The sequence below is a fragment of the Fistularia commersonii genome, chromosome 3 (assembly GCF_037954325.1).
Source record: "Fistularia commersonii isolate RoL2024-O1a breed Wild chromosome 3, RoL_Fcom_v1.0, whole genome shotgun sequence".
In the NCBI taxonomy this organism is placed as follows: Eukaryota; Metazoa; Chordata; class Actinopteri; order Syngnathiformes; family Fistulariidae; genus Fistularia; species Fistularia commersonii.
The window spans coordinates 22,576,537-22,595,678 of record NC_141286.1 but is presented as its reverse complement, the minus strand read 5'-3'; the positions used below and the strand labels follow the sequence as shown (position 1 = coordinate 22,595,678).

Sequence of the window (19,142 nt, the reverse complement as noted above, 5' to 3'; positions counted from 1 at the left end):
ATTAAATCACAACTGGCTAAAAGATAAAAGTATATGCAACTGTAGGGTTTCCTGCAGCTGGAAGTCACGGATGACATGAAGCAGGACTTTGTGAAATAACTTTTTTTTTTTTCCTTCCCCCACCAAGCTGCTGTTTTAAGCAGATCGATTTACATTCACAAGTCACACATTCATCCCGGCTACTTATCATTCAGCATCTCAGTCGCTTTCACTTGGGTCACCGCGTTGCGGAACATTTCCAGGATGTTGCGTCTTTAAGAGTTAAGAAACTTGAAACCGTGTTTGCGCAACAATCAGTGCGGCTCCCAGCCGCCAAAGTGTCTAGACTGGCACATGATGGCGGGAATCATCCAGAGCTTTTCCTCTGGGGCCCCGAGAGAGAGAGAGAGAGAGAGAGAGAGAGAGAGAGAGAGAGAGAGAGAGAGAGAGAGAGAGAGAGAGAGAGAGAGAGAGAGAGAGAGAGAGGAAGAGAGAGGGGGGTGTCAAGGTAGCTGTAATTACACAGGAAATAAAGACGATTTGAACACCAAAATAAAAGCTTTCTTTAAAAAAAAAAAAACTTCTTCCCATTCAGTTTGCCCGCATTTTTATTTTAATTATCCAAAGGATAAAAGTAGATCTGAGCTAAAGAGGCTGATGTCAACATGTCTGACACCAATAGTTTCTTTTTTTTACACATCTGATGCCAAAGTTGAAAAAGCCACAACTCTCTCTTAATTTACCTCTTCTCGCCATATGAGATAATATAGTAAGGTTTAATTTGTTGTTTTAAGTATATCGAAATTAGACTGTGTAATAGTTGGGGCTTGTTTTATTGAAATCGATGATATTCCACCCAAAGGGTCTGTGCTGCAAGTGATCTTCGTGGAAATATTGTACACATCAGTTGATCTAGCTGTGTGCGCCCATTCAAGTCCAACTGAATTTCAAATTTTGCCAAATATTGAAATATTGAACACTTGATACTCTCTTTAATTACGCTAAAACAATTTGATGCAGAAATTCAGACCGGGCATCAACAGCAAAAATTTTTTTTTATATATATATATTATTTTGAAAATAACCGGAAACGCTTAGCTTTATCACAACGTCTAGCTTTACTCCAACGTGTGCTCCGGATCGTTTTGCATGTGTGTATGCATGCGTGTGTGTGTTTGTGTGCGTGTGTGTGTGTATGTGTGTGTGTGTGTCCGCAGAGGACTTCCAGGGGAGTGGAGAGTGGAGCGATTCCAGCTCTCTTTAAAACAACTTCTCTGACAGGAAGCCGACCTGGCGTCTGGCTCCGGAGTCTCCCCGACCATCTGCGGCCGATCGCGGGACGGAGGACCGAGGACAGAGGACCCCGTCCGGGACACTGACAGGACTCTGAGGATCTATTTGAAGGGACCTGTGGAGGAAGAAGAAGAAGAGGAGGAGGAGGAAGAAGAAGAAGAGGAGGGGGTGGTGGAAGATCTGCTGGAGATTGTCTGAGGATCGAGAGGTTGGAGGTGGAGGAGCTGCTGCTGCTGCTGCTGCTGCTGCTGGATCTACGCGCTCCGATGCACATGTCGCTGCGCGGCTGACGCGGAGTGAGTGGACCCGCTATGGTCCGGGGACGTGGATGTTCACACGCGTGGGGAGCCGACGGCTGAAACAAAACAAAAAAAAGAAGAAGAAGCGGGAGGTGGGGAGGAACAGAGAGAGAGAGAAAGAGAAAGAGAGAGAAAAGTCGTGGCTTGATTTGAGTCTCGGCGACAGCGTCGAACCGTGACTGCGCTCCGCGCCGCCGCCGCCGCCTCCGCTTCCCCGGTGATGTCGGTCGCGGCCCGCGGGTTGCGGGGTTGAAGATCCCCCTCCCCGCCCCCCCACCTCTAAATGCTGCGGGGCGGCCGGGACGCGGTGACCACCGGTTGCGCGTTTGGCGCGCACCGTGCAAGACCCGCGGGTTCCGCGCGGCGGCGGCTCTCCTAAATCCATGCGGCGTCTGCCGGGACGCGGACGGGACCGACGCGACGCATCCGAGGCGGCCTAGGTCTGCCGTATGTTCAAGTCCAAACGCTCGGGTCTTGTGCGGCGACTCTGGAGAAGCCGTCTGGCGAGCGACAGCGATGGAAGCCGGCGGGGTGACGGGGCCCGGCCGGGTCCTTGCGGCGGCAGGAACCCTACGAAGGCGCACCGGAGCGAGCAGCGCCCGCTGACGCACTCGGATCCGGGAGCGGGAGCGGGAGCCGCGGGGGGCGCGGAGAGGGGCGACGAGGAGCGGCCGGACGATGACCGGGATGCCATGTGCGCCCCGGAGCAACGGGGCTCCAGGCGCGGACCGGAGTGCGACGGCCGCACGGTGACGTGTTGCCTGTTCGGGGAGTGGGACCTCAGACCGCGGGGGCCCTACTGGGCCCCGAGGAAAGGCGCGGCCGGGGGCTGCGCACCCTGCCGGTGCGCGCCGCGACACCCGGCGCCGGAGGACGACGCCGGCGCGGCCCACGCCTTCCTCAAGCGGCTGACGGAGCGCTGCTTGGACGCCCTGGTGAAGGCGGTGGAGGCCAAGGGCGGGATGCCGAGCGAGTGCGTGATGGTGCCGAGCACGGAGCTGCGGCTCGGCGCACGCCACGTCCCGCCGCAGTATCTGCTGTGCAAGATGTACCGCTGGAGCGACCTGCCGGCGGCGGCGCGTCTCAAAGCGCTGAGCCACTGCCAGAGCTTCGGCGGGGAGGACGCCGCCAAAGTCTGCTGCAACCCCTACCACTTCAGCCGGCTGTGCGGGCCAGGTGAGGACACCCCGTGCACGCACAGGTGGATCACGCATGCACCGTCCCCCAACTCCAATTTGCGCATTTCGAAAACACACACACACACACACACACACACACACACACGCCTCTTTGAAATGGCAAATAAAACACCGTTTAAAGTTCGCAGCTCCGGTTTCCGTGTTGTTGTGTTTGGGCCGTCAAGCAGACGATCTAAGGGTGGGAGTGGGAGTGGGAGTGGGAATGTGGAGGAGGGGGTGGGGGTCGTGTTTTATTGCAGCATCACCTCCAGCATCTGCACCTTTCTTTGTTTTTTCTTAATTTTACAACAAAGTTTCTGCAAAGTCCCCCCCCCCCCTTGCCCTTCCCCGCACAGGCCGAGGTTGCTCTCAAGTTGCACACAGCCACTTTTTTTCTCCTCTCTCTCTCTCTCTCTCTTTCTCTACGTCTCTCTCTCTCTGACAAGGAGGTCCTCCTCTTGTTATTTAGGTGAAGGAGTGCCGATAATATACAGTTTGCATAGCGCTGGCGCCAGACTGACTCGCTGGGTATCTGACTGACTGAGGACTCTGGCAATTACTGGCTCGGCTCTTAAAGGGGCCGCGGCCTCAAACGCTCCTCTAGCACCACTTTCCTTATTTACAGCGCTGTTGCAGTCAGAGGTCGCCCTGCGTGCATGTGCGTGCACGCAGGCCTCAGTGAATCTTGACCATCAAACCGGGCAAACTGATCCGATAAGACCCCTTCTTACAGATTAATCGGCGGTTCGGTATTCGCGCGATCGTCTCATTTCCCGACATTTACGGAGAAACTCCCTTGTTTGAGTTGCAAATAAATAAGAGCTTAACATCTTTGTGTGTGTGTGTGTGTGTGTGTGTGTGTGTGTCTGCAGAATCACCTCCTCCTCCGTACTCCGTGTCCCGTTCAGATGAACACAAGCCACTGGGTGAGTTTGAAACCGTAGGCCTTTACTTGCCTCCGAGTTCAATTCCGGGTTAATTCGGGTTAACGAAACATCCCGGGTCCGATGTGATCTCTTATTCTTATCAGCGGCCAAAAAACCTAAAGATAATCCGCTAATGATAGAATCACAACATCCGGAAGCGGACGGCGATGCATTTTTCAGATGATCGACAAAGCGTTTCGAAGAATTTCCGTATTTTGTCTCACTTCTCGTATGTGTTTGTTTTCTTGTTTGTTTGTTTGTTTGTTTGCGCCCCACATTTTCCAGACTCTACTCTGTCTTACACTGAAACCATGCTCCCCCTCTTCTCCAATCCACCTCACATGACGCCAAGAGACTACACAGGTGAGTAACTTGCTTTATTTATCATGGTGTTGCGGCGAGCCAGCTGTTTGTTTCATCTGGTAATGATGTATAAAGTTTATCCCTCCTGCTTCAAAAAAAAAAACAAAAAAAAAAACCAGAAGTAAACCTCTCTTGCAATTAAGCTTCAAGGCTTTTTGAGTAGGGGCGGGGAGGGTTAGTGTGTTTACACACTCGACAGACCCGTGCGTGACAACACACTCGGCCTCGCCGAACATTCAAGGGTGAGTTAGAATTGGTGACGCCCGTCGTCGGGGTAACCCCGAAATCCCCGGTAGCGTAAGGCTTCTATCGTCGGAGGGGTATCGAGGGTTTTCTGTCGCCCCCTTTTCACCCCCGTCTTTCTCTACGCGCTTTCTCTCCAGCAAAATATTTCCCCGGGATGAAGCTGCAATAAGATCCCCATGCATACACCCAATCCCCTTTGCCTCCCCCGCCCCCCCTTTCCCTCTTTCTTCCCTCAAATCCCTCCATTCCTCTCGGCAATTGAGCGCTGGAAAGAGGCTCGTATTTTGGGGGGGCGGAGGGATCCGTTCTGATGAGGCTGAGGTGTAGAGTTTTGTGTTTGTGTGTGTGTGTGTGTGTGTGGAAAAGGGGGTTGGTGGAGTGGCAGAGGGTCGCGCTTGGACAGGAAACAGCCCCCTCTAGATGATGAAACCGGAGCTTTATTTGTTTAAGTGCCGGGGGTCGGGCGGGAGAAGCCCCGCGTAGCGTCGGAAGAAACCCGCAGACCTACTCGATCAAACCTCCGTCGCGGGCGGCGTTGAAAGGTGAACGGGCGTTTATGAAGCGGGCGCCGAGCAGAGTCACGGCATCCGCGTGCTGAAACGTCGGAGATATCGAACGTTGGCTAGTTCGCTAATGAACCGACGTACGGGTGTTTCCAGATGGGAAGACCGTCCGGAAACACCGATTTGGACCATCTTTCTAGAGTATACGACCCCGAAACTGTCGGCTCCCGCCGGAGTCGTCCAGGAACTCGTCGTTTGCGAACACGACGGAAAGCAGCGGCCGAGGGCAACGATATGCAGATTAGAATTCGATGTTTCTCGCTTCTTCGTCGCCCCGGTGAGCCGGCCGACGGATTTCCTGGTTGATTCCAGCGCCCGAAGCTTGCCCACGTTCAGATTTCGACTTTTTTTTTTTTTTCTTCACTACTTATCGTCGGCTCTTTCACCTCCGGCGCGATGTTTTCATTGCTCCCGATCGGCGGTGAACCCATTAAAATACTGGAGGCTCATTAACCGCATTTTCACCGCCGTGCCGAGCCAGGTGTTTGTTTCTGATGGATGGGAAATGGATGCAACTTTCACGGGAATTGGCCCATCTTTTTACTTTTTTTTTTTTTTGGAATAACTCCCGGCCTCCTCCATGGCGAGAATCAAATGTTGTGGAAAAAAATAAGGCTGATATCAAACTATGCCCTCGCCTGAGTGCGGTTTATGGAAATTTTTTACCTCCGAGCTTTTTACAAACAGTGGAAGACTTCGGACAAGTATTTATTTATAGCTATTTACAATACGCACGGAGTCTGAACATTCTTAAAAAAATCCACAGCACGAGTGTTTAATCGCAGAATCTAAACAGTGTTTTGGAAAATACTGCCGTTTTCAAGGGAGGGGTCAAGTTTGACGTTGGCCCTCATTGTTTTCAAGATGAGTAAGTGGGGTGAGATGGGCACGGAGGGATGGACGAGTTTTTTTACAAGACGCGTCTCGTGTTTGTGTGAGACTTGATGTGTGTGGTCTAAGCCCCCCCCCCCCCCCCTCCCTCCCTCCCCCTCCACGCCCCCAACCCCCCCAAACCGAGGACTGGAGCCCGGAGCCGGAGCTCAGGCCAAAAGCGCGAGTCGGAACGAGACTTGGCGAAACAGAAGTAATGAAGAAATCGCCATGTGGCTTTTCCCATGGGCTCCCGCCCATGAACCCCACGGGGAGGGTTCCAGGTTGCGGTCGAGCGGCGGGCGGCAGGCAGGGGGCGCCGTCGCGGATGGGGGTTTCTAGCCGGCGAGCCCACGCCGGCGGCGAGAGAAAGAAGTGGGCGAATTCGTGTGTTGCGCAGGGGTTGTTTTCTGCACAACAAATACTATAATTGAACCCGCGCTCCGGAGCGCCGGCATCTTTTGGTTTTGCTTTTTAAAGCAGCCACGCAGCCGGGATTCAAACCAGCAGGGTGGAGTCCGTGCATACCTTTACCCCGGCCTCCTTTATCATTCAATCAGTTAGCGTTCTCTTGAAACCACAGCAAATAGCCCTGCTTTGTAAAAGGAAATGTCTACTGGAAGTTTAGAAGGCTTACGTCTACTTGGGGTTTTCTTGGTGTGCACTTCTATGTGTGTGTGTGTGTGTGTGTGTGTGTGTGTGTGTGTGTGTGTGTGTGTATGTGTTTGTCCCAACAGAACCCCTATGTGAGCACACTGAGACGATCTTATCACTGAGTCAGGACAGACATTCCTCCCTGCCTCTCCCTGTCACACACACACACGCACACACACACACACACACACACACACACACACACACACACACACACACACACCACACAAACACACACACAAACTCACGCACAGTGCTCATTTGCCTCAAACTAATTCATAACCACGTGTTATTATTTCACTGAAAATTGTCCCCTGGATGTTTTGTTATGGTTTTTTTTCCTTTTTTTTAAATGTTGAAGTAATTAACAAATATTTGAATGTCGGCTTTGCCTCCGTGTTTTTAAAGGAATCAACTTCAGAACTTTGGACTTCATCAAATGTTGATACAAGAATTTACTTTAATCCCCTCGCTAGAGCTAATCTGTGACGACACAGTTATACTTTACAAACAGATTTCACTCAGAAATCATTAAAGCCTTTCATTTGTTCTCCATGTTATATAACAATCTTTTACATATCCGTTATATACCTTGGTAAGTCCAAAAGCTCCATTCTGTAGTTTATATTTGTTTAACTTGAGAAAGGTTTGATTGCGTCCATATCGGATTCTGCTTCTCAGTCGTCGCTTCTTCCGTGCCTTAAGGGGTCGTCTTCGCCCCGATGTTCGGTTTCACACGAGGAATCAGGACGGTGAACGCGTCGCGTTTGGCGGAAGCATCCGGCGGGTTGCGGACGTGTGACGGTGACCGGCCGGGACGCCGATCTACCGCCCAATGCGCAAATTTCCAGGTCGAGCTGGCCTTTCAAGTTTCAAGTTTGCTCCGCAACGACCCGCCGGCCGGAGGACTCCCCCTTCTGAATTTGTTCATAGAATTTCTCGTGAGCATCACGCAGCTATCTATCGCGTCCGGGACCTCGTCGAAGGTCGACGATATCCGTATTCGGGAACCCCCGATCTGTTTTCCTACAGGACATTGATTAAAACTTAAACTTTAATCACAATAATCGGCATCGGGTTCTCAGATTCTCCTCATTTTTCAACAAAGTTTAAGAGGAAAAAGTTGGCTGAACAAGCCTCGAAAACAACAGCGGATTTAAAAGCGTCCAAAGCGCCCTGAAGTAAGACAAAAATACCCCCCACCTTACCCACCAACGCCACCCCTCCTCACCGTCACTAATCATATTTTGGTGGCTTATTTGCCTAAGCAGAGCAAGGTATCAGCCAAACATCCTGTCTCAAAGCCCCGTCTGCACTCGCTGCAGCATTAACCCCATGAATCGGGCCTTTGACTGATGGGGCACAGCCCAGGAATGTTGGGAAATTGGAAAGGTGAGGGGGAGTAGGGTCTCAGAGTGAAAGAGCTTTGGGGGAGTGAGAAGGGAGGGGGGGGGCGAAGGGGGTTGTGGGGGTCTGGCTTTTGAGAGTGACATCTGATACATGTTTGAACATATCGCTGTTAATAGTCGAGACGCACAGAGCGGGGAAGACATTCTTGGAAGTTTGGAGGGCAGCTTTAAGAGAGTTGCTCCGTCGCCGCGGATCATAAAGTGCTTCAGGTCAACACAGTCGGACAGGGTTTGTAAATAATCCGAGGAGGGTTCTAAGTCCTCGAGTGCAGATCAGACGAAGGGCCGCCGAGCGTTACCCGAAACGGAAACCCCGTTTCTGAGATATGTATCGATAGCGTGTCGGGATCACGAGATGCGGTGGGAGGAGGGAAAAAAAAATGTTTAAAGAGAAAAAGAAATCCGTCGGGGACGACGAGTAGAAACGGGTGAATCGGTCTGGGTCTGGACGGGTCCTCTAAGTGACCTGAACACCCGGCCTGTTTACTGGCACGCGTACAACACTTGGTCTTATGCCTGACTGAGGCACATTAGACTATGGAATTCAACATCAAGTGCTGGCCCATTAACCGTTCGCCATTTCCTCAAATATTTTCCATCGTGTGTGTTTTTTCACCAACGGCTGGGCTCGGAAACCGAGGACGCGTGGAGACGTCCGTGTTGTTTAGGTCACAGGGGTCAATTGATGTATAAATGCCAGAAAAACAAGGTGTTTTTAAGCTAGCTTTTATTCAAGCGATGGCCGAGGGTTAGTTATTTCCCGGTTCGGTCAAAAACAAAAGGCAAAGAGGAGGTAGGTACAAGCCGTATGCCTCCAAAGCGCAAAACACTCGGTCAGATTTACCTATTTACACACACGGATAGCAGCAGAGCGGCCGCGCAACGCGCTAACTAGGCTAACTTGGGGTTCGCCGTGTAAATTGTTGCGTAAAGTCTTTCAAGATGAGAGAAAAGATATTATTTTTGCGTTGATTTTACGGGTTTCTCCTTTTGGTTCATTGCTATTTGGCACGGTGGAACTGTTTATGGGTTTAAAAGGGATTTTCATGGCCATCACATCCATACTTTGTTTCTAAAACGATGTTTTTCCTGCTGTTAAAGGGTTTATTGGTTAGGATCTAATTAGTTCATCGATGTTTTCATTTAGCACGGCTACTCTTGACTCCCGGTTGCTTGACTAGGAAAAACAGAGGAACCCACAGCCGTCGCGACTCCCTCCCGCCTGGAGCTGAATATTAGTCACCCTGGCTTTGCGCTCATGTGTTCATAGCGTAAAGTCCAACGAGACGTCCTATCGGAGAGGAGATGCTAAACCTGTTCAAAGGCAGGCAGCCGAAAGCCAGGAAGATTCTTGTCGCCGACTGCGTCCACATGACACCGACAAACAGTTGACATGTTGGCTGACCACCTTGCCCCGAAGGCTAATAGTCACAAGAGTTGTTTGGGGCAAAAACAGATCTTCTTTGTCGGGCGAGACGATCTGTCTAGCTGGTTGGGTTGCCGTGTTTTTTTGTTTGTTTGGCTTCCTGCAAACCGTGATGTTTGATAATAGCGCGGATGGTCACTTGTATGCTCCACTTGTCTGCTCAAAAAAAAAAATCGGTTTAATTTCCCCAGCTAATTTTTGTGAATTCTCCCTCTCGGGCTGTAATTGAGTTTAAGCGTCTTGACCTTTCGGCGCTCATATATTTAGAAGGTTTGCTCATCATGACCAAGAATTATTATGGTGGAAAGAGTCTTTTAATGTGTTACGTCCCAAATATGCTCCTTCTCTGTATCTCCTCATCTATTTTGTCTCCTCTTCAGTCAACTGTTGCACTCCTTTGTCAGTGTTAATTTCTTGTCTTGGTTGTTTGTTGTACTCACTCTTCTCTCTTTTTTCCTCCTGTCCCTTCTCTCTCTCTCTCTCTCTCTCTCTCTGTCTATCCCTCTCTCTCTCCCGGTCCATGTTTTCAGACCATCACAATTTAAAATAAGGTTTAAATTACAGGACTGGCTGTGGCTTTCCGTTGTTCCCTCAGAGTTTTTGCCAACTCGCAATTTGGCTTTTAATGGAATCCTGCCATGCTGCTGAACCTAAAGATTCTTTGCAGATGTGGACGGACCGACTGCAAAATGTAGGACACTGTCGCCTGCGAATGCAGCGCCGGGGAGGCTCAGACTTTATTTGTTTATCCGCACAAAACGATAGTCACCATATTTTCAGAAGCCTGTAGCCCTCTGGTTTTTGTTTGTTTGTTTCTATGTGTGTGTGTGTGTGTGTGTGTGTGTGTGTACAACATTCCCTGCCGGCCACCAACATGGTTAGATGTCGACGATTGGTCGATTGTTGGTTACGACAGGACGACCAATCGGGTGTAAAAAAGATCTGGTTGACTGGATATGAATTAGATAGCGCTCGAGATCGGTCGACGTTTGTCGCACGATAGGAGTGAAAACTCCGAATCGGCTTTTTCGGCCGGTATGTGCGGTCGCTGAACGCGGCATATTTATTCAGGCTCCGTATGGAAATGAGCCACGGCGAGTTAACAAGAGCGCTTTGGAAAGTGTATCTAATGGAAATCGGTGACAGCCCACCGTAGAGATGAGCCCTCCAGCTTCCCGGTGGCCAAAAAAAAAAAAATGGCATCACTAAAATCCTGTCTTGGAACAGGGATTGTGTCAAACCACTAAAATCCGATATTGGCCAATCAGCTCACACCCAAGCTGAGGTGTGTGTGTGTGTGTGTGTGTGTGTATTTCCCCCTATAAAATCCCTTCATTGTTGCTGTTTTTTTGCCTCCACATTGACAAAGTCTGATGATTTATCATCATGATATGGATGTACATAGAACACATATTCAGTTTGAAAACAGAACAATGTGCAAATTCTGCTTGGTAGACGAAAAAATAAAGAAAAAATAAACCCCGATATGACGGCGACACAACACTACGGGGCATTCAATTGTTCATTTTCGCCAATGTTGCTCGATCGACACCTTTGTATGTAAATGAGCAGTCAATTATGATACGGAGGCACGCTTTGGAAATAAATCGGTTTCGGTTTCCCTTCCTCATGACGACCTCCGCAACTGCGAATCATTTGAAATATAAAAGACAGAATTTGATTATCTGCCGGAGGGGGAAGAAAAAAAGGTTTAACGCGTGGAAAGAAATGGGACACGCTCGGAAAAGATCCGGCAGTCGCGGCGTTTCCGTCCTCGACACGCCTCTTGTGTGAATCAGAATATCCGCGTCGGTGGTAGTCCAAATTCGCTTAATTCCCTCACGCCCCCCCCCCCCCTACGTAATTAGGTTTTAGTAAGAATTTCTCCCCCATAATGGAACAAATGGGTCTCTTCCACCAATCAATGAGTGTAATTATGTCGTGCGGAGTGAAGGCCGTCTCGTCGGACCACGTGAACCTCAATGAGACACTTGTCAACTTGACCTCTGTGACTGGCGGAGCGGGGGAGGAAGTGTTGAGGAAGAGGGCCTGTCCAGGAATGTGTCGGGAGGGGAGGCCTGTCAGCCACCAAGCTCTCGCTCTCTCTCTCTCCCTCTCTTTCTCTTTCTCTTTTCCCGCTTATATTGTCTCTCTAAAAGGCATTTGCATCGACAGATACGAGCCGAAACGCCCGACGGTCTGATAGCGTGGCTAAGTGGTCTCGTAAGGGGGGGGGGGGTTTGAATTTAAAAATTAAAATTGAAAAAAGTGCCGTATGATTATTTGCTTTGTTTCTGTTTAGCTTATTTTTTTTAAATCAGGCAGGCACATGGAACAGAAATTTATTAATCCCGAAGGAAATTCTTTTGCCGGAAGGCTCCGACATTACATCCATTCACTTGAAACATTATATTGATTTTATTGTTGTCAGGTTTCCTTCTTGCAGAAAGGGCAGGAGTTATATACACTGCTCTAAAAAAAAAATAAAGGGAATACTAAAATAACACATCCCAGATCTGAATGAATTAAATATTCTGATGAAATACTTTGGTCTTTTCATAGTTGAATGTCCTGACAACAAAATCCGAAAAAAAAACTGTCAATGGAAATCATATGTATTAACCCATGGAGGTGTGGATTTGGAGTCACACCCCAAAATAAAGTGGAAAAACACACTTACAGGCTGATCCGACGTTGATGTAATGTCCTTAAACAAGTCAAAATCTATCAATGTTGCTCCCTAAGTGGACACTTTGATTTCACACAAGTGTGATTGACTTGGAATTACATCGTGCTGTTTTAGCGTTCCCTTTATTTTTTTGCACAGTATAGTTTGATGGCCTCAGGTAAGAAAGACCTTCTGTGGGATTCTTAGGTGCTCCTCAGCTGTCTCGTGATGCAAATGATAATAAAAAACGCAACGTCAAGCTCGGTGAGAAAATCCGACCTGGAAGTTGTCGTGACGCCACCAGGAGAAGCTGAAAAGGCTAATTTCTATTTTTTTTTTTTTTTTTTTTTTCGTGTAACCATTAATGGTGGAACAGCGGGAATGTTAGGAAGACCCCGGGGGTAAGTCGCACTTTAACCCAAAAAAAAATAAAAATAAAAAAATAAAAAAATAAATAAAAAAAACAGACGCTTACGTGGGTTCGGACGGAAATTACGTCCAAACCTAACGGATCAGGTCGGATCGTGGAGGGGGTCAAACTCCGTTTGATCCGCTAATTTAATTGCACATCAGACGGTCAAACCGGTGTCAAGATACAATCAGACAGTAGGGAGGGGGACGTGTAGGATGGGGGGGGGGTCATGAAGTCCGTTGACTTTATCAGATGATGATGTTTCAGAATCATTCAAGCAGAGTCCAAATACATTTATATTGTTTTTTACTGGCTGCTCCGAGTCATCTGTCGTGTGTGTGTTAGTGTGTGTGTGTGTGTGTGTGTGTGCAGGGGACAAACCCTGTTCTCACAGTGGCCTCTGGATGAGTCCGATCAATGGTTTCCCGAAAGAAGGGTGCAGATTAAAATGTGTTTTGTGATTTGGGACGGTGCAAATAAAAGGTTTTACAAAATTTGACTTGACTTGACTGAGAGGGAGACGGTGGCGGCGGGAGGACGGCGCAACGCCGCATAAGCAGAGTTCAACAGAGGACGTCTCAGTGTGTGCGCGCTGTAAGACGAGGCCGGTTCGGATGTAAACTGATATTTCACTTTGAAGAAACTGGTGCTCGCAGCATTTTACATTTTCCTCCATGGTTCCACACCGCCCCAAAGATTTTCTCTCTCCTCTCTTGCTACCAACGCTTGATGTTTTTGTTTCCTTTACGTAGCGTGATGCAAATGCAGAAATGACGCAGTCGCCGTCCCGTCTTGTTCCTGGAGGATTTTCTTACGTTTGTCCCCGAATGTTAAATTGTGTCCCGGTCGGGAGCGATTCCGGTTTAAGTGGGCCCAAAAGATGTTTTTTTTTTCTAAACTTTGGCTTGGTGATGTCGTCCAGGATGCAGGAACGCAGGCGAAACCCAAGTCCAAGTAGCGACAGAAATGCAGGAAACTGAGTGAATTAACCCTTTTTTTTTTTATGTGGTGGAAAAACTGCGTTTATAGCTGCACACTGCAGCAGACGGCATCACAAGATTGACTCCACAATAGAAAGAGAGGGAGAGGGAAAGAGTGTGTGTGTGTGCAAGAATGTGTGTGTTTGTATGTGTTTGTGAGCAAGAGCCCTGTTGTGTTTGACTGTAAAGCCTCTGTCTGGCGATAACGCAGCCCGCTGATGGCAGAGATAGTCAAGACGCCAGCTTAAAAGTGGCTTTCTGGATTGAAGTTGCCCTGTAATGATAGTTGTCTCAAACAAAACAGGATCTACCATTTGTAGACATCGAGGGGTGTTTCTTCCTGTTTCTTTTTCTTTTTTTCTCCTCTTCCCTCTTTCTCCTTTTTTTTTTTTTTTTTTTTTTTTTTTTTTGGAAAGCTTCAGGAGGAAATTTGATCAAAACAAAGCATCTCAGAAGCGCCCCGACAACGGTCAGTAGCTGAATTCAATCCTCTCTTCTCGTCCCCGTGTCCCCCCTCCAGCCTCCAGCCTCCAACCCCCCCGCCTCCGCCTCTCGCTCCCCAAACCACCCACTTCTTTCAGCACAGTGGAAGAGTCTAATAACTGGAGGGGAATCTAATCCTTGGCACTGGATGAAAGACAAGGGTCTCCCTCCCTCCCTTTCTCACAGTCTCTTTCTCTCTTCATTTTTTCCATGGATGCTGGTTATGCTTGGCAGGTTCTCATTTTCCTGTTCACCCTTTTACTCGTCCCTTTTTTTTTTTTTTTTCAACTCCCTTACTTCCCACTTTTCTCCACGACTTTCCCCGTCCCGCTGTTGAGTTTCAGGTAGGCGGCTGGAAGCCTCCGCTTTTCGGCCGCGGGAGTTAACAGAAGTCATTAATACGCTTATTTAGCGTCTGGCTGACCGTCAGAAAGGAAAATTGATAATCGTCTGTTAAATATGAATCATCAACACGGTTGACTCATGGGTGATTCTTTCTTTTTTTTTTTCTTCTTCTTCACTGTGAGAAACCAAACCTTCTGCAATACATTAACCTCAGACTCCAAACATGTTTCTCACCAGTAGGTTGGAAAATCTGTTGTGGGGAACGGCAAAAGTCAAACGCCATAATTGCCCCGTGACAGTTATGCAAACAGGCGCCGTGCCTTTGTTTTTATCCGACTAATGTCAGCCACATTTGCGCCGATTTTCAGCGCGGAGAGCACAAACCAGCGCGGGGAATGTTTACAGGGGCTAATGCCCTCTACGCCTTACTAATCTCATCACACGCAAGTGGCTCGCCGCGTTCGGGGAACGCCAGCAGGTGGAGATCTGCTACGTTAGCATCTCTTTTTATGTCCCTGCTGCTAGGCGACATCCAGATATATATTCTCTTTGACTTGCATGTAAATGTAGATGGGTGGGCTTCCTTTTTTTTTTTTTTTTTGACTTAAATGACTGGGTTTGTCACAGTTATTCATAAGTGATGTTTGCATTTTAACCACACGCTAGCGGTAATCTGGAATCACATCAACAGCGCAGAAGTTCTGTTGAAGTCATTGGGTCAGTTTTGTTGAAATGAGCTGAATTTAAGATCCGGCCATTTATATGTGTCATGTAAATATTCTAAATTAAGTTGCCATAAGTCCAGCAGTTGCAATGTTTGACCTGTAGTTTCAGTCCAAGATGGGACGCGACACCCATCCAATTTCACCGATAGAAAATGTCCTTATGCGGAGTATCCCTCAAAATATCCTGCAAAGTATCCAAGAACCCACGTTCTCCTGACAAAAAGAAAAAATGCCCGAGAGGTTTGAACCGCGAGAATGAGCCGGCGGGACGCAAAAACAGACCTCACCTGACTCATGTCTCTTAAATCGCAACGCATGCGGCGAAGCTAGACTTGCTAAACAATTTAGCAGCGGATCATTTCGTTATTTTTACAGTTAACGGTTATATTTCCGGCTTTCCAGGCTCGGGGAGAAAAGCAACAATTAAGGGCGCTCGGTGTTTAGATGAGATTGGCACTAAGAGACAGTGATTCTGAAATGAAATAACAAAGGCTACTTATCTAATTGGTAAACAGTGCTGTTAAATGGTGGTTGGCTTAAATGCTTGCAGGACGCTGTAATTGCTGCCAGCCCTCACACAGATGAATACATCCAGGCACGCACTCTCTCAAACACACACACACACATATATACACACAAACACACACACATACGCAGTGTATCGACTTCCTCGGCTCGAACATAAACATACTGATAACCTCCTGTTTGAACCCGTCTTTAAAAATTCCATTGAAGAAGTCGGTTGCCCACCAGCTCCTTCCCTCCTCACACAGACTCATTAGACGTCCAGCTGGACGAGAGCCAGGCCGGGCTTGATGACACCGCGCTCCGCCGGAGACGTTAAACACGACTCGCCGTACGGACCGGGGGCCGTCGGTCACATCTGGAATTCCGCGTTTTTTTTTTTTTTTTGTTTTTACACGCAGGAACGATCGACGGACCCCGACGGCGTTCGAGTGTTCTCGCCTCTAACCGTATTCACACGTAGGATTGTTAAACGCGGAGTAATCAGACGAAGGGTCGGGGCGGGGGGGCTTTTTTTACGAAGCGCCCAACATTCAATCGGATCCCGGGACTGCGTCGGATTAAATGGCAATTATTGGCGAGGCTAAATGGTATTTCCGTCGGTTTGACTGGAGGCGGGGGGCGGGAATACAGTCTGCTCGCCAAATGAAAAGGAGCAGGGTGCTTTATTATTAGCCGGAGCTGTCACGACGGGAGCGTCTCCCGCGTGGTTGTGAATTCTGATGTCCTCCGTTGGCCGCTCCACGACACAGAGCGCTAACGAGAACAGATAATATGATCCCGCTCTCAGAATTAAGGGATAGTGTTTTAATTTCCCCGGATGATTGTGTTCCAAGATGCTCCGCGTTGTGGAACTCCGCTCGGTGTACGTCCTCAGAGCAGCCAGACACCGAAAAAAAGAGTAGATTTAATGCCAGAGCGTTCGCTACACCCTTCATTATATGATAGGAATTAAAGTGCAGCGCGTCTTAGAAAAACATAAAAAGTCCCAGTTTGTTTTATGACCTCTTTAGGAATTAATTTGATCGTGAGCTCATTAAGTCTCTTTGTGTTTCCCCAGACATGTTTGTGTTGCCTTATTACAGGGAAGAACATGGCTTGTTAAAGTGTGTGTGTGTGTGTGTGTGTGTGTGTGTGTGTGTGTGTGTGTGTGTGTGTGTGTGTGTGTGTGTGTGAGAGAGAGAAAGAGGGAAAGAGAGAGAGAGAGATCCTGCTTGCTGAGCAGCCTGCTCTCTTATTGGAGAGCTGTAAAAACTCCAGACCGCAGGAGTTGCCAGCCTGGAATTCACTAATGACACACGTGGGCCTCAGATGAGAAGTGCAATTTTGTGTGTGTGTGTGTGTGCATGTGCGTTTATGTGTGTGTGTGTGTGTGTGTGCACGCAGTAGTCATACTGTTTGTATCAGAAAGCCCAATTTGTGTGTGCCGGTGTGGGTATGTGAGGCCCTATCCCATCATCTAGTCTGTGTGTGTGTGCGTGTGTGTTTGTACACAAACACACACACACACACACACACACACACACATCTCCTCCTCCCATATCACCCCCTTTCCCCCACCTACCCCCTGAAATGAAAATGGCCGCCGTGCAAACACAACCCACCCAGTCTAGATTTGGGTCCCGGTTTCACCCGAACGCTGCTGGCTAACGGGAGAAGGGGCGGCCATTCCGGCTCCTGGTGGATGAAGAGGGGGTGTGCGTTGGAAATTGAAAGGAATGGGGCCACAGGCACATGGGTCTTTAAATCCTCTGTGTCAATAGAGTCTCTGGAGAAAAATAATGGCATCACTCTGTGTGGGAGTTAATGTGAGCTGATAGCATGAGGGCTGAGGGGTCAAGGGTTCACGGGCTTGCACTAGGTTGACAGAGAGCTGAATGCTTTCCCCCCCTCGCCCCCCTCCACCGTTCCCCTCTTTGTTGCCCCGAACCTCCTCTTTAACTGTGGCGCTGAAGGAGTGTTATGGGGGGAAAACGCAGAGAGAGAGAGAGAGATTGGGGGGCGTGATCGTAGGAAGTGGGCTGTTCTCGGGGGTTGTCAGTTTCAGCCCGTTTCCGTACACAAACGGGGCGAGGAGGGTGAGGGAGGGAGGGAGGGAGGACGGATGTGAGCCAACTCGACGCGATCGCTCATTCAACGTGTCAACATGAATTTTAATTTTCCACCCGTACCGCATGGGCGTTTTATATTTGAATTCTTGTTTTTTTTTTTCACGACAATGTTTTAAATGACACCCCTTTCTCTTTTTGTCGTCCTCAGAGACCGGTACCTCCCTCGGGTCCTCGACCTCCAGCGGGCATCGCTCTCACTGGTGCAGCGTTGCCTACTGGGAGCAGCGCACGCGCGTGGGTCGCCTTTATCCGGCCTACGAGCCCTCGCTCAGCATCTTCTATGATCTACCTCAGGGCACGGGCCTCTGCCTAAGCCAGCTCAACGCCAGCGCCAACCACAGCCGCCGCGAGGACACAGGAAGCCACGGAACATCTGGACTTAACGGCCACCACGGAGGCAGTGGCGGCGGCGGCGGCGGCAGGAGCAGCGTGCAACAGATACGCAGTAAAATCGGCCACGGCATCGTGCTGAGCCGAGAGCCGGACGGAGTGTGGGTGTACAACCGCAGCCAGCACCCCGTTTTCGTCCACTCGCCCACCCTGAATCTCCTCAGCGGCCGCGGGCTGAGCGTGAAGAGGGTGATGCCCGGCTTCTCGCTCAAGGTGTTTGACTATGAGAGCTCCAGCTGGATGGCGGAGCACGGCGTGAAGCCCGAGAGCCAGGAAGGGCCCTGGGACCCTCACAGTGTTCGCATCAGTTTCGCTAAAGGATGGGGCCCCTGCTACTCCAGACAGTTCATCACCTCCTGCCCGTGCTGGCTGGAGGTGCTACTCAACAACCACAGGAAGCACACACACACACACACAATCACAGACACACAGGAGGTTTCCTGACCCAGTATCCGAATTGTAATCTACCTAGATTTAATATAAATTTATATATTTTATAAAAATATATTATACATGTAAATACTTGAGTCATTTTACAATGCAATTATTTATGTGTAGTGTAATGTGTATATGGACAAAATAAAAAAAAAAGGAACAAGAATATGCACTTTTGATTCTATATATGCATTACCTTTCTCAGTGTCATTTTTGCAAACGTGAGCTGTAAGATTAAGATGAATCCGGTATACGTGCTAACAATTCAGCGATTCCATCAACAACAAAAAAATATGGCATACACACTTGTCAATAAAGTATTTGTATTAAATGAAGTCAGTATGTGGTGGCTACTTATTTCTCAAATGTTTTAGCAGCCTTTTAGAGAGACAAAGGTCCTTCTTCCAAAAATTCGGAAAACCCGCATTCATATACGTCTATTAGATTTTCATTCTTTAATATGCTTCAACCGGTATCCTGAGAAACTGTCTAGAAATGATCCTAGAGCGGATTCTGTATTGAATTTTGAATCCGAATTGATCAGTTTTGGCCTTTAAGCTGCTCACAAAGAGCAACTAGCATGTCTGTTTTTCCCTCTTTTTCAAGATTGTGACAAAATGAAGGGAAAGGACAAAAAAAAAAAAAAATATCTATGCCGCATCTTCTCCTTAAAAGAAAAAAAAAACAACCCTCAGTTTAACATCGAAGCAGCCAGATGGGTAACATTTTTACTTAAGGAGCAGTTCACAGCGGCCAGTCGTGAATATATCTGACACTAAGTAGTACTTACGGGACCTGCCTACCTGGGTTTCAACACGTCTCAGTATTTCCATCCTGCAGTACTTGTTAAAAACATCCGGAC

General features: G+C 48.6%; 1 protein-coding gene across 1 annotated transcript; it reads left to right on the top strand.

Annotated features, from left to right (window-relative positions):
- Window positions 1-1,143: 1,143 nt before the first annotated feature.
- Window positions 1,144-18,615, top strand: LOC147235860 (SMAD family member 6-like). The gene is made up of 4 exons (XM_086144197.1): window positions 1,144-2,747; window positions 3,622-3,675; window positions 3,961-4,038; window positions 17,604-18,615. Exons 1-4 carry the CDS (start codon window positions 2,021-2,023, stop codon window positions 18,287-18,289), a joined length of 1,545 nt encoding a protein of 514 aa, XP_086000323.1. The 5' UTR covers window positions 1,144-2,020; the 3' UTR covers window positions 18,290-18,615.
- Window positions 18,616-19,142: the final 527 nt, after the last annotated feature.